General features: G+C 35.1%; 1 protein-coding gene and 1 pseudogene across 1 annotated transcript in view; one reads left to right on the forward strand and one right to left on the reverse strand.

The window, feature by feature from the left end:
- Positions 1-17,931, reverse strand: part of Pde3b (phosphodiesterase 3B) — a 149,169-nt gene that overhangs the window by 46,032 nt on the left and 85,206 nt on the right. Inside the window, exons 2-4 of the mRNA XM_059268486.1 lie at positions 9,497-9,547; positions 3,402-3,650; positions 549-688 (exon numbers count right to left, since the gene is read on the reverse strand). Coding sequence (XP_059124469.1) covers positions 549-688; positions 3,402-3,650; positions 9,497-9,547 — 440 coding nt within the window. The remainder of the gene's footprint in view (positions 1-548; positions 689-3,401; positions 3,651-9,496; positions 9,548-17,931) is intronic.
- Positions 4,354-6,458, forward strand: LOC131895220 (large ribosomal subunit protein eL37-like; annotated as a pseudogene).

Raw genomic sequence — 17,931 nt, forward strand, 5'->3', positions numbered from 1 at the left:
TTACGTACGCTTAGAAAAACAAGGGGTAACCCAAAACATCTGTTCCCACCATGCATCTGATGTCATGCCCCACAGCTGAAAATTTCATAGAAGGACAGAAAAGGGAGTAATCCTATTCCAAAGAAAATTCCAACCATTCCTGGAATTCCCTGATTTTTCCTCTCTTTGGAACAATACCTTAGCAATACTTTCCTTCAGTAAAGCTTGCCTATCAAGCTAACCAAAATTCCACAGGGCTAATCTCTCTTTGGAAGTCTGAATTCATCCCTTGAGTAGTATTTCTTTGCCTTACAATTAACTTTGAATCCTTACTTTATCTCATCTTTCTAATTTTTTCTTTGACATAGACAAGAACTGAAACACTAGCTTGAAGTCTCAATACAGTTTCTTCCTTTAGGATGTTCTCAAGTGTTACCAACTTTAAGAATTTCTACCTATGTTGTCTGAAAAATACTGCAACAATACTTTCTTGATTTTAAAATGTCTTCAAATGTTATTTGTCAAAACAAAATGGATGCTTTAGATTTCAAAGGCTCTCAGAATTTTACCTTGGAACACCTAGTTCTTGGTGAGGTCTTCTGCCACTGCTGCGGTCCCACCTAGAATAGTGCTCACTAGCCAGCAATGCTGATGCTCCTGAGCTCCTCCTCAGCTGTGCAGTTGAGAAACTGGTTCTACTACTCAGTCCCTGTCAAATAATTTCAAAACGGCTAAATTATCATCCTTTAACATGCTATATTTAAGGACACATATAATATGTACAGGTAAAACAAAATTTCATTCTAAAAATCTTCCAACATTTCACTTCCACTTCCAAATTCCACTTTCCATATTGTTGTTCTTTTTTTTTCTTAATAAAAAAGCTCCTGAACTCTTATGACTTAAACTACACTTTTTAATTTTGACATTTTACTCATAGTTTCAAGAGAAAGAAAACATGGGAGCTGTAAAATAGGTATGGAAGATTGATACTAAAAATCTGCTTCAGAGGACAGAGTTAGGCCCAGGACACCATCCTTTTTATATTTTCAGCAAAAGGTATCTCAAGTACAGGACAGCTAATGTGGAAAAGCTTCGGGGTTCTTGGTTACTTTTTAAATTAATGATTAAGTACAGAACATCTTAAACATTATTTCACTGTAATTTTTGAGTAAATTCTCAATTGATCTAAATGTTGAATTAAAGGGAATAATACTGTTCTTAAACCATTGTAAATAACCATGTCCCTGAGATACACCTAATATAATGTCTATTTTATGAATTTTCCTCTCTAGAAGACACTTCAACAATATCAGAAATCTCAATAGTATATGTAAGTTTTCACAAGGATGCTGATTTTGTAAAGGTCCATGGTAAGTTAGGTATACAGTGACAACATTCTATATATAACCCTTGCTTACTCTGACTTAAGTTCATATAATGTTTCTTAGCTCTTCACATATGTATAAAATATTCTATTAAATGATCTGTCCGTATTCCCTTTTGGTGACTATTTTTTTTCACCAATTCTGTGGCTCTTTTCTGAAGCAAATTAAGGCTTTGTGTTTATATGCTTTTCCAAAATCAGAGACAACTTAGATATGAAATTCTAATGAGTTTAAAAAACACAAAGAAAAGGCAAGATTGTTACTTCCTGGTTCTTACATGACTTACAGCAGCAGATTCTAGCACCCTAAATTACTGTAATTAACTACAATTCTTAGGAAATGAGCTATTTTAGAGATTCTGCTTAATTAATATCATGTTTAAAATGTAAAATGTACAAGAAAACTTTTCTACACACTCAATATAGCAGCATAATAATGATTTCAATGGTGCTTTTCTGATTAGAATTGTCTGTTTTCCTTTTCAGAGTTTTGGGGCAAAGTCTTGGTATGTAGCCTAGTCCGTTGACTTCCATCTCCAATTACTGCACTTACAGGAGGGTGCCACTACATCCTGCTAATGGTTACAGCTTCAAAGAATGACTGTCTTTAAAAATCACTATCTTACATCAATAAATGTCAGTGGGAAATGAAAAAGAACAACATATTGGGTGAAAACTCAAGAATATTTTAGAATCATGTCATTAATTACTGACTTTCATCACTTTTGCTGCTTGTGATTATGTGGTATACTAAAAAAGTCACACGAGTCAGTATCATTGTTAAGTGAGCTCTAATGGGTTACAGGTACTATTTGCTAAACTTTTTAAAAGTAAAAGCATCAATTAACTAACTATGACCCATATGATCAATAGTTTTCAAGTCCCTAACTATCCTTGCATAATTTTTCAACATTTCTAAACCCTAATGTTAAGATCAAAGGTCCTTAAAATTTCTGTATTTTCCTTTTCTAGGTATAACTGTATAACTAGTGCAATTTGACAAAATTAATTTATTTGAATTTTACCTTTTCTTGGTTAGTTCTTAGCTATAGAAGCAGTTGAACTACTATAATCCTTAAAATATTTCTTGTTTTTATTTATTTATTTTGTTGTTTTGTTTGTTTTTCAAGACAAGGTTTCTCTGTGTAGTTTTGGTGCTTGTCCTGGATCTCGCTCTGTAGACCAGGCTGGCCTCGAACTCACAGAGATCTGCCTGCCTCTACCTCCCGAGTGCTAGGATTAAAGGTGTGAGCCACCATCACCCGGCAAAGTATTTCTAGTTTTAAAGATTTATTATTTTAGCTATTAGTAAAGCTGTCACAATACAGTGACAGATAATAGCACTATAACAAGCATAATAAATACCAAGTTAGCATATCCCGCATGTATTATTAATGTCTAAAGTAAATCTTATTTATTTTAAATAAAAATAATTTTTTTATTCCAAAAAAAGTAATTCCATATCTAACTGTGGAAAAACCAGTGCCCACTGAGCTATAAAAAAAATGCAGTGAGTAAAGGGAGGCAAGGTTTTAAATCTGTAAAAAATCATTAAGTAATAATAATGTATTATTATAATGGTCATTTGTTCTTAGTTCAACAAGTGTAATTCCTCGACTCTATAAAAGAAAAAAGATTAATGACATGATCGACTAGTTATATAAGCCTGGAACTAAGTTCCTTGGTACTTTCTACTTCTTATTACAATGATACCACCTAGTTCTTAGCATATAAATTGTAACCGCTAAGTACAGCAGTGCTATTTAAGGTAAAAACTGCTAGAGGCATAACATTTGCACAGCATATATAAGTCCCTTGGTTCAATCCCCAGCACTGAGAAGTAATTAATGAAAAATGAGTACAGAATTACTTTCATTTGTAATTCTATGTAAAGCCACAGGCAGCATGATATAATATAAAAGAAGCCGATCCTTGGAAAGGAAATTGTGTATTATAAGACATTTAGAGGAATGTTTTTAATGAAAACAAATCATTAAATGAGATAAATAAAGCTGGATGATTACTGTATTTTAACCTTGTGAAGTTTTCGATCTCCTTTCTCTCCTGGATCTTCTACTTCAGAGCAGGGATAAAATCCAGGAAATGGTGTGAGAGGATTAATCTTTGGCCTACAGGAACCTGAGAAAGCACCCATCAAGCTACTGATACTCCGCAGAGAAGAAATGACTTGTGGGGGAAGGCTTGGGTCAATCAGAAGATCTGACACCATATTGCGAGCTTCATTTAGCACTGAAAGATCAATTCCATTTCCACTTCCAGAATTCTAGAAAACAAAAAGGAAAATTACGTATTTGATACACAGAAAGTTTAACATTAAAAAAATACTCTGATTTAAACTAAGGTGAATCTTACAATACTTAAATAATATAATCCTATTAATTACAAAATTTTAATCACATAGACCTGGCATGAATAATGTAAGAAATAATAGAATTCCAATTTGGAGTGTGTGTGTGTGTGTGTGTGTGTGTGTGTGTGTGTGTGTGTGTGTAACAGATACTGTAAGCTTTAGCCTTTCCTTTTTTTCTATTTTATTTATTATCTGGCTTTATTTCTGTTAGCCTATTTCATGATAAATGGCATTTATTATCTTATAACTTGCATACAACTAAATATGTGTTTATTTTGAAGTCTATAATCCTGTTACTTCAATATTTTATAGATGACTTCCTTTCCTTCATGGCAAAACTTATAAGCATGGAAAGCCATTTTTTCATAACCTTACTTAAGGAGCGTCTAGCATCACAACAAAGCCAAGCTTCTCGGGTTTGAAGTCTAGACTTTAAACCTAACTGTGACCTTAAACAAGCTATTTAACATTTGGATGTTTTAGCTTCTTTAATGTAAAAAAGAAGATAACATCTACCTCTTAGGCTGATATGAAAATAAATCTGAGAAATACATGTAGAACATATAAAACAAGAATAATGCATATACTTAAAAGAGTATCAGTATTATTATGAAAAATGTGGACAAAAGTACAGAAAAAATGGTGTAAGGATTCAAAGGAACAAGTGGTAAGTTTGAGCCGAACAATGAAGACAAAATGTATGAATGGAATAATTGGAGCTAGAACCTAAAACTTTGGTAGAATTCTATTTACAATTATTGAGAACATTATATCTCAAGTTATTTGTCAATGGAGGGTCATGTAGACTTTGAGTATCATAAAAAGAAAGGACAAAATACGAGGAAAAAAAGAGAGAAAAAAGGGTGATAGGAGCTAATGCAAGGATTATTTAGAGGATAGTCAGTGTTCACTTAGAAGGCAAATGTATGTCAAAAACCGACAGAAGTCTAGAAAACAAGTATTTGGTGCAGTGTCTAGCAAACACAAAGTGCAGAAGCAGAAGTCAGCCTGGCCTGCCTGAGGCAGAACACCAGGGCAATTGGAAGAAAATTAATGATAGAAGAGGGAGTCTGTGAGTCAAGAGCCAAAAAGCAGAAAGGAACTTACTAAGGTGAATGAATTCTTTTAAGTCTATGACAAGGTCTTGCTCTTTCATTCTGGGTGAGATAGAGAAGTAGTGAGCAAGGCAGGAACATGATTCAACACAGCATTAAGTTGAATATTCAAATAATTTACAACTTTTAACATTGAACATGATTCCATTTCTCATTGTCTTATATTAAGTAAAATTCTTGCATTTTTATAGAAAGCTAATAATTGTTTCTGTATCTTAAATGTTCTGCATCTTAAATGAGAGACAGGCAGATAGAGAGAAAGAAAGACAGAAAGAGAGAGGGAGAAGAAAGCAAGGAGAACTTGCCACTGAGGCACTGGCAGTGGCTGCATGGCCCTTAAATACTAAAAGACTTAGTCTATGATCATTCTTATACTAGAATTTTAGAGATGCTTAATAGTTACTGTTATTGAAATTAACATGAGCTCACATCTTTATTTAGTTCTACTATGTAGCAGCTAGTATTTCAACTAGTTCTCTGAGGAAATCAATATTACTCTCAAATTACTTTCAATAACAGACTTTAGTTGGATCGTGAGCATCTTACAGAGCAGGGAATTCCAGGTTTTTCATTGATAGCTGTGTGTGGAGGGTGGAGGTGGGGATGGGGGGGGGTGGAGGCGGTGTAGATTAGGCACCATGGACAGCTGCAGAACTCTGTTTCCATGGCTTCTTCTATTACAAGACAGGAAGAAACATGTTCACTGTTTCAGAGCACTAACCCATGTGTTGTCTTATTGTTCCATTATTTATTTCCTGTAGCTTTGCTATATGCTATGTTTGCTTTGAATGACTAATTTTAAAAGTTAATTTTGTCAGCAGTTGGCCATCCTGCCATTACATTCCATTCTTGTCAGTCTGGTTTGAGAGACTTTCATTGTCTGCTCAATCTATACACACCCATGTCCACTGTCAAGAGGTGGGACAGCTGTCAATGAATCTTCATGGACCTGAAGAGAATTTCTTGTGAAGTTGAATGCAAGTGTACTGTTATTCGTAGTGTTTATAAAACACCAGGAACCTTCACTTTTGCTACTTTGATATAGCATTGGGCTATCTATAATGTTACAACATTGAAATACATCGATTTATTAAATACTTTTATAAGAAAGAGAGAGACTAGTTGGCCTCAGACCAACTGTGGCCTAAAACTAGAAAATCTGAATTAAATACTATAGCATACATTCAAGCAACACAGGGCATGAAAGGTCAAGGACTCATAGTTAAGAGAGAAGATAGAAATGAACTCAAAGGAAGTAGAAGAAGTGCCTTCTCTTACAGTCTCTTTGGACTGGGCAGCAGGTACAAGATGGGAAAGAAACATCATCCTTCAGAAAGCAATGCAATAAGATGCACACATTGTGCTGCCACTGTGGCTCTAAGGCCTGCCACCTTCAGAAGTAGACCTCTGGCAAATGTGGCTACCCTGCTAAGTGCAAGAGAAAGTGTAACTGGAGTTATATCTTGCCAAGGCTAAGAGACAAAACACTACTGGGACTCGGCAGATGAGGCACCTAAAAATTATATACTGAAGATTCAGACATGAATTCTGTGAAGGAACACCTAACCCCAAGAGGGCAGCTGTTGCAGCATCCAGCTCATCTTGAGGATTTCAATCAGTCAAAATAAATGTTCTGATTTCAAAAAAGAAAGACAGAGACAGAAAGAGAGGCAGAGAGAGAGAGAAAAAAACAGAGACATAGACACAGAGAGAGACAGAGACAGACAGACAGACAGACAGGAGGGAGGGAAGAAAGAGGGAGAGAGGGAGGGAAGAAAGAGAGAGAGGAAGGAAGGAGGGAAGGAAAGAAAGAAAAAAAACTGCTTTTCTACTGAAGGAATTTGCTCATTTAGAAACAGTGGCAAAAGATGGAGAAGCAAAGCAGAAATTCTCAAAAATATTTCTATTTTGGTAGAGCTTTCAAATTAGAATTGGGTCAATTGTATGTCTCAATTTAAAAAAAAATAAAAAGTATCTCGGGCCAGTGAAATAGCTTAGTGAGTGAAATGTACTTGCCACCAATCCTGAAGGCCTAGACTCCTCGTGGTGGAAGGAAAGCGCCAACTCTCTGACATCCACACGCCTCTCCCAACCCAAATAAATAAACGTAATAAAAAATTTAAGGGATCTTAAATGACACATATATAAAAAGCCAAACTTACCCAAACTAAGAAATTAATTAAATGTACTACTGATCTAAAGGTGGAAAGTTAAACAACAAAGCATCTAGAAGGTAGCATGGAAGAAAATCTTCATGACTCTTGAGAGTTCTTAAGTAAACATATAATTCACACACACACACACACACACACACACACACACACACACACATATATGAAATATACATCCATGGACATGTACATATATGTTCATGTCCAGAATACATAAAGACCTCTTACTGACTGCTAAATGAAAGATGAAAAACTTACAAAACTTTTGACCAGTGGATATCTAGGTGACCAACTAACATAAGAAACAGCCCTCAATCTGATGAGTTATCAATAAGAGCATTTTATACAGTTACTGGGATTTTTTTACTAAATGTTTAGAGGAATGCAAAGCTACTAGAACACTCATACACTGGTTGTTGAGTAAAATGAACACAAACTCTGGGAAATTATCTGACACTATTAGCTGAAAGTGAACATATATATAGTTAGCAAGCAATTCACTCCAAGTTACATACCCAACAAAAAGACTGTTCCAGCAATATCACTTGCAATAGTCAAAAACAAAACAAAAAAATAAAACCAAAAAACAAGCATAAAACAAAAATGGAGCACAGCAATACAATCAATAAATACATTGTAATATATTAATTCAGTGGAACAAATGGAAAATAAATAAACTGGTTACTGCTATATCCACTACTAATTTATCTCACAGCCAACTTAATAGAAAAAGTACAATGTTTCTATTTTTAAAAGAATAAAAAAGCTAGGGTGAAACAGCAGAATTTAGGACTGACATAACCCCAGAGGAAAGCTGAATAACTAGAAAAAGGGCCTAGAAGGCATAGGGAATGTTAATTCTTCAGTGTGAGAAAATACCTCAAGTTATTCATTTATGAGCTGTGTACTTTTATAGATGAATGCTATGCTTTGATAAGGGCTGTTAGAAAGAAAGAGGAAAAAGCAAAAAAACGGTAGAGATGCCTAATATATAGTAGCCTGTCAGACAAGCTCAAGGTTCTGACTATTTATGCTTATTTATCTTTAGATTTTGCCACTAATTTAGATTCTCTTTTAACTGGAAGTTGAGGATCTCTGTGAATATGAATGATGATAATGTCTATTATGTAACTAGTCAAGGAGGTATCCCATTTCAAGTCAGATGTGCCTACTCCTTGGTTTTACCTGATTACTGTGGTAGCATAATTTTGCTTACCAAGGTCCCAGAGGTCATTTTCATCCTAGGGGCTATTGTGGCTATTGTACACACTGTTTGAAAATAAAAATCAGGGGCTGGAGTGATGATTCAGCAGTTAAAAGCACTTGCTCTTCCAGAGGACCTGGCTTCAGTTTCTAGTACCCACAGGTGGCTCACAACCATCTGTAACTCCAGACACCCTCTTCTTGCCTTTGGGAGCACTGCATCCACAGGCATACCTACAGCCACAATGCAAAAAATAATAAAATAAACTAGAAACATTTCAATACAAAATAAAAAACAGCCACTCAAAGTGGCATTCATTTTTTTTAAAAAGTTGGTGTTGAGATAACTAGTAAAATAAAGCTAAGAGAATAAAATTCCTGTAACTATATACTTAAGGTTTTTCTATTATTGTGAAATAATATATTGTGAAAAAATATATTTCAAAATGCCATATGAAATAATCAGTTTTATAGAGTAGACTATACATGTGCACATTTATAATTCAAAAATACCTACTAAAATAAAAATTAGCAGCTATAACAATATATAAATACAATTCATGGTATTCTCGAATTATTTTTCTTTCTCCTTATACTTCTATTTTCATTTTTCTGTTACTGATATATAATGCTTAAGTGATCAAAAATGATCTTAAAGTACACATTACTCCATTTCCATTTATACATGCATATATAAAGTGTGAAAATAAGAAAAATGACTAGAAGTCAGGATGGGTTTTCTGGGGATACAGTGGTGTAAGTGAGGCTCTGAGGTTGTAGTGCTGCCTCTCTCTTCACAAGGCTTCTAGTTACACAGAAGGCTTAGCATGTGAAAACCAGAGTTGTGCAGTTTTCTGTACATATGGTAAAAATCAATAAGAAATATTTCAGAAAATCAAAGTAGAGCATTTTTCTTCCCTATAAAAATTTTTTTTTGCCAATTGATTTAGTCTTTCATACATGGCCTCAAATCTGTTTCTCTCCTTCTGTACATCAGTGTCCCATACCAAAAAAGTGGGGAAACCCTCATCTTTAATATAAAGATAATAGTTTATTTTGAGCCATGATTATATTACAAAGTACTTTTAAAACAAGTACTTCTTTATTTTATTTTTCATTTATATTTAATAAACTTTTACAAATCTAATTCCATGAAAATTCTGGTTAACTTAGCTCAGGTAAGAACATTTTATCATACTGAAATCCTACAAGTGTAACTTTACCTAAAGTTTGGCTAATTTGAACAGACATCAGTACCATTCGTGCTTACCTGGTAATGAGGTTTGCACCACTGCTTCAAGTCCCAGTCCCAGAGAATCATCTGTAAAAGAGCACCGGGTTACAGCTGTGAGCAAACACATGCCAAGACAATCAATCTGCACCCTCTTCCACTGAAGATGTCTACAACAGCTTAGCTATCAGAAAGAGAGTTGGGGAGATGAGAATAAAAATAATCTCTTTATAGATTACTTCATTAATTCATATAATCTACAACTGAGCAATCCAAAGGGTAAAGCATTTTCAGAACAAAGGCACTATAGTAACTTATTATTAACCTTCAAATATTTGTTATTGGGCTGAAAGATGACTCAAAGGTTAAGAGCACTTACTGCTCTCATAAATGACCCAAGTTCAAATCCCAGCACCCACATCAGGTGGCTTACAACTGCCTGTAACTCTACTTCTAGGAGATCCAATGTCCATTTCAGTACCCCACAGGCACTGTGTGCACATGGCACACATACAAACACATACATGTAAGTAAAGTAAAAAAATTTAAGTATAAAAATATCACAAAATAGGAAAAACAGATCCAAAATCATGTCTCTGAAAATGTAAGAAAAATGAACTAACAGCAGATGCCCCTTGCAAAGAGTCATTACCGTCATCTTAAGCTCATGTCCATGTGTGTAGCTATTTCCTTACTAATAAGGCTCTCCCACAGACAAAGCTTCAGAGCTTCTTCTCTCCCTAGGTTAAATTACATTTAAAGAAATGCTTTACAAATATCAAAGTACACTCTTTTCAATACACAAATAAGTAGTGACTGTTTTTATGTCTTTCCAAGACCACTGGTATAACTCTCAGCCCAGCTTTGCTTTCTCTGCCTTTTCCTAGAAGGCTTCCTGGCTACCCACTTGTCTAGTACAACAATCACTGCATTCAACAAGACAGAGTTAACTTGAATTTAGTAAGCTATCACAGTCATGACCATCTACCTACCCTAAATTTCTATGAACTGTTTTGAGTTAAAGAATAAGTCTTTTCTTTTTGCTTAACTAATCCCCTGTAATTGTCATTTTCTACAAGGCTTTGAACCCTAATATTGAATAGGTCTACTACATTTTAAATAAAAATCCTGATTTTTTTTTTATACTTCATTATTTATGTTTGTTCTTGCCCTAGGGCTTAAGTCTTTTAGTTGCAAAAAAAATCTTTTTTTAAAGACTTTTAATGACTGATTGATGTTATATATTACAAAGGCCACCTACTATATGCATACATGAGAGGTAAGCTTTATATCTTGATTTTGTCCTCTTTAATGGTCTCTTTTTGTGTAATTTTAAAATTGTTTTTGAATTTATAATATACTTCTATCATATGCTCCCTCCTTTTTTCTCTCAAATTCATGGCCTCTTTTTCTTTGTTGTTATGTGGTATGTGTGGCAGGGATTGATTGAGACAATCTGCTTGGGGTTCTTTGTTATTGTGGTGGTGGTCGTTTTTTGTTTGTTTGTTTGTTTGTTTTCAAATATACTCCCTACAGGCTATGTACATGCAGTGGTCAGTCTTGAGTTCATATTACCTCCTGAAGCCAGTACAGGAACCACATCCTTCTCATCCAAGGCACCTTCTCAGGCATTCAAAGACAGGCAGCACCTTTTTGCTATGCCCACACACATGCCCTTCCTCTAGCCAAGGTATATTTTTTTGGTATCAAGCCCAGGAATGGACAGTCACTGGCTTACAGATGATCAGCCCATCTTTGATCAGCTTCCAGATCTGCTAGTAGGAACAGGCAGTGGCAATTTCATTGGTCTCACTGGGGTCAAACCAGACCTCCTTTTTACCTCAGCAGAGAACATAAAAGGCAGCCTCTTCTGAAGCCTAAATATACTCATGGTGATGGCTGTAGCAGCAAAAAAAAAAAAAAAGTTGCAAAAAATCTTAATGTGTTTCCTATTTGGTCACCATTCTAACATTTTACTAGTGGTTGTAAAACTATTTTTGTATAGGCTTTGCAAACCACATATGGTCTTTATAACATATTCTTTCATGTTTGTTTGCTTGCTTATTTTTTCTTTAAAATCTCTAAAAATATGAAAAATAGTTCAGAATAAGACTGCTAAGAGGATAGTCTCAGTGGGCTCTAATTTGGTGATTCCTATTTTAGAAAATGTACCACCTTTGGTCATTCAAAAAAAGGGCTGTGGTTATTATTACTATCTCATCAACATCCTTTCATAAAGTAATTTCTTCTTCCTACTGAAATCTATTTCTTTCTAAAGAAAATCCAAATACACTATCCACTTAAGAGAACTCATGGACCGGTGCCTCGAAATGCCTGTGGTGAAGCTACACAAAGTTACATTTTAATAGATACAATTACTACATTTACATAGTTGTTTCTTATGGCCCTAAGCATAGTATTGCAATAATTATTTTAGATTGTGACTTAATGAGCATGCAATCTGGATTCTAGAGACACTAATGCAGTTCAAGACATTGAGACTAATAACCTAAAACCCCTGAGACTGCTATGACCCATTCTCTGCATGCTGTCTGTAGAGGACTGGCTTTGGAGATCTAGCTATAATACTTTAATTCTGTCCTTATGTCAGTTTCTTGGTGATTGAGGATATCGACTAGCTTAATCACCATTCCCCTCATTTTGACTTTTATAAATCTGATGTTTTCTCAAGTTTACCAACAAAAGTCTATAATAGTCAAGTGAAAACAGTCATATGATATGTAGCTAAAAATTACCTCAGGCACAGGCTGTAACCTATTAATTTGCATTCTGATCTATAAGCTGATGTCTCATTTCCAAGATGCATTGGTCAAAGCATAAATGGATTTATTACCTCAAGCACACTTGTATTTTGATAGCTTAACACCAAGTATTCTCCCCACTTCATTGACTCATCTGATCAACCAACATTACCCTTTCAGTTAGTTGTACTCTATTGCCCAAAACTATATATATAGTCATACCTAGTGTTCTTAGTGGAGGTACCATTGCCCCTAAACAAATAAGACTGGTTCTTAAGACCCTGAAAAATCTTAATCAATAGCTATACTACATAAATAGATATATTGTATAAAAGAGATGTGCTGTACACTTTGGTATTAAAGTATCTAGGAAAAAGAAAAATCATTACAGAAAACAAACAAACAAAAAATGTCTTGAGCTTCCTGGGCAGGGGTAGGGAATTATAATGAAAATATGCTGAAAGACTTTGGGATAAAGGAATTCTGATGTTTGTTTATTAAGACTGATCCCATCTTTGCTTACATTCTGAGTTTAGACAAATGAAAAGTGGCCTACTCAGAAGCCACTGTAATCCTAGAGGCTCATCAAACCTTACAATGTGTAGTGTTTTTCCTCTCTGCTCACTACTTTCAGATCCTCTCTACTGTATCATTTTTCTACTGAAGGTTATTTCCTTTAATAAATTCACTCCTTGTGGATCTTTATCCCATTATCATATTCTTCCCCACACCTCTCCTGGTTAAAAGTTGGCTTCAAATCAACTTTTAAGTATCAGCATGTCATTATTTTCAGCTACTTTCTACAGGATCACAGTTACCAAAAGGCAGAAGTTCTTAAGCTGAAATTCTCTTATTTCAATAAAAGCAGATACAGTAAAAGCCACAAAACTAGTAGAACATCTTTTGTGTAATTTGAACAATAACAACATTAGAGATTGTGAGGAAATAAAATTTTCTACATAATTAGCACCAAATGAATGATTGCCCAAGAGTCCACATTTAGGTCTATATTTTAGAGCAAATCCAGAAATTAACATCTTCAGCTACGTAGTGAGTTCTAGTCCAATCTGGTATATATGAGACCCTGTCCTAAAAGTTGGGAAGGAGGAGGAGGCTGGTACTGGATATGTAGCTCAAACTTGAAATGCTAGGTTCACTCCTCAGTACCACATAAACCAATTCAGCATGGTGGTGCACGCTTTAAATCCCAGAAGTTGGAAGATGAAGGCAGGATGATCAAAAGGTCCTCCTCAGCTACCTATAGAATTAGAAGACAGATATGATCCAGCTAAGCTCTAGGGAGGGACGCATGAATCAATCATACTTAACATATCAAAGGAACACACATGAACCAACCAGAAGGTCCTATATGCCCACTTAATCAGAAAGTAGCTCTTCTGTGATTATACTCATCACCCTGCAGCACCATTAAGTAGCCAGGATACTCAGCCCATCTCCTGAAACAATAACTGGGTGACACTTGCCATCTTCCTAAGGATTCAGCACACTGCTAGGCAGCCTTTCTACCAAATGGATCAGCTTGCCAGTTGCCCTGGAAGCTGCCAGGATGCCATCTTAGAGCCTCTAGGAACAGCTGGTTGCTCCTGCCCACCCTCACATAACCTCAGGAATCATGTATTTAGCCTACCAAGACTGAGAAGTGGTTGGGTGGCTTTACCCACTCACCTTTGTCCCCAGGAAACAGCCAAAAGCCATACCCTGAGCAACTCGGATCCTGAAGCCTCTTGAAGGAACACAATAAACCTTCAACTTACTAAGTACCTATCTCATTTCCTGTGGCCCTTTGGCACTCTCAGCATTCTACCCTCACTGTCATGTATACTGTGATATGCCTTTCCAAGTCCACTAGAGTGGCAATACAAGCACATGACCCACAAATGTGACAGGCACCTCACAGTAGCAGCCATATGCCACACCCACAGCCACTGGCAAAAACCACTCTGCCTAAGAAAGTTTCATCACAGCTAGTGGAGTAATCCTACAAACCCCTACAGCTGAGAGCAAAGAAACGCACATGTCATGACCACCATTAACCATTGCTGGTTAAGATCCACAAATACTATACTATTTCAACCATCTTTTAACCAATGCCACATACCTATTCAACCAACACTCTAGAAACATATACATGAGAAAATCTTCTACAAATTCCACCTTATTAAATTAGTAAGAGCAACTAATCCTCCAGACAGACAAATATTAAAGTATAAACAGAAGAAACATTTTTAAAAAATCAAATTAACATCATAAAAGTTCTCTGCCAATAGATAGGAGGGAATTGGCAGACTACATGAATAAATAAAACTAATGATTCTAAGATAATTCAGTGAGCCAAGAAATTACAGACAAATCAACAAAATTACAAAAGCTATCTATGATCTAAAAGAATTCATTAGAGAGATAGAGATCATTTTAATAAAACAGAAATTTTGGAGATGAAGAACTCAATAAATGAGCAACAAATATAGCTGAGAGCTTTGATGACAGGCTAGACTAAGCAGCAGAAGGAAAAAAGGAAAGAAGGGGAGGAAGGAGGGAGGAACACAAGATCTATATAAAACACCATAAATTGAAGAAATACTAGCAATATTACAGTAGGAAAACAAGAGGAGAAATGCATAGAAAACTTATTCATTTAAATAATATTTGAAAACATCCAACCTTCAGAAAGATATGAGCATCCAGATTTAAAGGTCAAATGTCACCAAATATTCTCCAAACAAAGGCTCTCCTGAGGCACATTGTAATCAGACTGTTAAAAATTAAAGGCAAAGTGATACCACCAAAAAAAAAAAAAAAGTAATCAAGTGTCAAGTTACATGTATGGGAATCCCCAGTACACAAACAGCAGATTTCTCAACAGAAACATTACATGTGAAGAGAGTCTAGGATGACATATGCAAAGTCTTGAAAGTAAAAACCTGTCAATCAGGAAAACTATATCCAACAAGGACTTTTTTCAGAAATTATAAGAAACGAAAATTGGGAGAATTTACCTCCCTAGACTGGCCTCACAAGAAATACCTGAGAAGTGCCATGCTAGAATGAAAAAGAAAATGAAAATAAAACTCTACCATCATAGATGGGGGAGAAAAAAAGATTTAATTAAAAAAAAAAAAACCAAACAAGTCTTACCAATAGAGAAATATACCAAGCTACAAAGAACAACTGTAGTTGGGTTTTTTTGTTTGTTTGTTTTGTTTTGTTTTTACTCTTTGGGGGCCCCAACACCCAGGTCCCAAATAAATACAGAGACTTATTCTTACTTATGAATGCTCGGCCTTAGTTTGGCTTGTTTCTAGCCAGCTTTTCTAACTTAAATTATCCCATTTCTCTTTAATTACATTTTGCCTCTGGGCTTTTTACCTTTATTCTATATATCTTTCTTTCCTTCTTACTCAGTGGCTGGCTGTGTGGCTAGGTGGCTGGACCCTGGTATCCTCTTCTCCTCCTCTTTTCTCACTCCTCCTTCATCTTTCTTAAGCCTAGGATTTCTCCTCCTATTTATTCTCTCTGCCTTGCAGCCCCACCTTTTCTTTCTCCTGCTTAGTTATTGACCATTCAGCTCTTTATTAGACCAATCAGGTGTTTTTAGGTGGGCAAAGTAACACAGCTTTACAGAGTTAAACAAATGCAGCACAAAAGAATGCAACACATCCTTACATCATTAAATGAATATTCCACAGCATAAATGAACCTAATACTGCTGTGGAATAATTTTTCTGTACACTGTGAATATATATTACTTTCACTGGTTAATAAAGAACTGATTGGCTAGTAGCCAGGCAGGAAGTATAGGTGGGACAGCCAAACTGAGAATGTTGGGAGGAAGAAAGGTGGAGTCAGTGGGGTCGCCAGGAGACACAGAGGGAGCAAGACATGCTGGAGGATGGGTAAAGTCATGAGCCACATGACAATACATAAATTAATAGAAATGGGTTCATTTAACTTGTAAGAGCTAGTTAGTAATAAGCCTGAGCTATCAGCCAAACATTTGTAATTAATATTGAGTCTCCATGTCAGTTATTTGGGAATTGATAGGTGGGACAGAAACTTCTGCCTACAAATGGCATCCAATGTAGGGCCAGAATTTCCACATAAGATCTGACAAAGCTTTAAAAAGGGGTCATAAAACCACAAAAAGATGAAATCAAACACGGCTTCTTGGTAACTGTCTCTTCTTGGGTAGGCTGTTCACTAGCAGCAAACAGACATAGATCCTTTAAGAGGAAGACCCCTTGAAATCCTGAAATAAATTTAGACATAAAGAAATAACCTAAAAAAACTACAAGACATGTGATGTATATTTTACCTCGCCAGGAGGCACAGAGGGAGCAAGACATGCTGGAGGACAGATAAAGCCATGAGCCATGTGGCAATACATAGATTAATAGAAATGGGTTAATTTAAGTTGTAAGAACTAGTTAGTAATAAGCCTGAGCTATCAGCCAAGCATTTGTTATTTGGGAATTGGGAGGGTGGGACAGAAACGTCTGCCTATATAACACATCTTAAAAAATGTTCCACAACAAATAACTAATGAAGAATTAAATAGAGTAAGTATAAAACAACCAGAAAAAAAGCACGATTGTGATTACAGAAATATATCCTTATTATATTAATAACCTTAAATTTAAATGAGCTAAATTTCTGAATTAAAAGATTTAGACTGCATGCATTAAACTTTAAAAAAAAGTTTATGAAATTAACTTCACATATAAAGACTGAAATTGAAGGGGCAAAAAATGAGATTCCACATAAGAACAACAAAATATGAGCAGAGTAGTAGTATGTATATTCAATAAAATATGCTTAAAGATAAAAATCATGAAAAGACATTTATATATAACCCATGGAAATACAAAGAGACTGTGAGAGGGAAGGAAGAATCTAAAGGAAATGGGAAGAGAAATGAAAGAGGGAAACATTGTATATATGTATATATGTATATGAATGAAATCAGGAGGGATTATTTGAGGGAGGAAGGAAGAGAGACAGTAACCAGGCAAACAAGAACAAAGTATAATGGATACGCATAGAAATGAAACTTTTACAATAAAACTCATTATGACAAAATAATTTAAGATGATAAAGTGATCAATTCAACAAGAGGAAATAATTACAAGCATATATTCACCCAATAACAGAGTACCTCAATTATGTAGAATAAACAATATTGAATCTAAGGAGATCAGCTACAGATAGTTTATAGTAATAATCACATGAATCAATAAAAAAGAACAATTTCAAACAACCTAGTGATGCAAATTAAGGACTTAAAAAAACAAGAATAAACTAATACCAAAATCAGAAGGAAGAAATAACAAAGATCAGAGAAAAAAATAGACACTAAATGAACACAAAGGATCAATAAAAGAAATACTGATTTTTGAAAGATAATAAAGTCAACAAGCATTTAGCTGTGTATGGAAAAAAAATGGAGAGACAATCCAAATAAATGAACCAGAAATTAAAATAGAGACCTACAACTGATTCCAAAGAAGTACAAAAAATCATTAGAGACTATTATTAAGAACTTTTTTTACTTTCCCATTAATATTATTTATACACCAATAAATTGGAAAATCTAGAGGAAATGCATACATTTCTGGACATACCAAAATTTAACCATGAAGAAATCCTGAATATATCAATAAGCTCCAAAAAAAAAGAAAAGCCCAAGATTGGATG

This window comes from Peromyscus eremicus, chromosome 1 (assembly GCF_949786415.1).
Source record: "Peromyscus eremicus chromosome 1, PerEre_H2_v1, whole genome shotgun sequence".
Lineage (NCBI taxonomy): Eukaryota > Metazoa > Chordata > Mammalia > Rodentia > Cricetidae > Peromyscus > Peromyscus eremicus.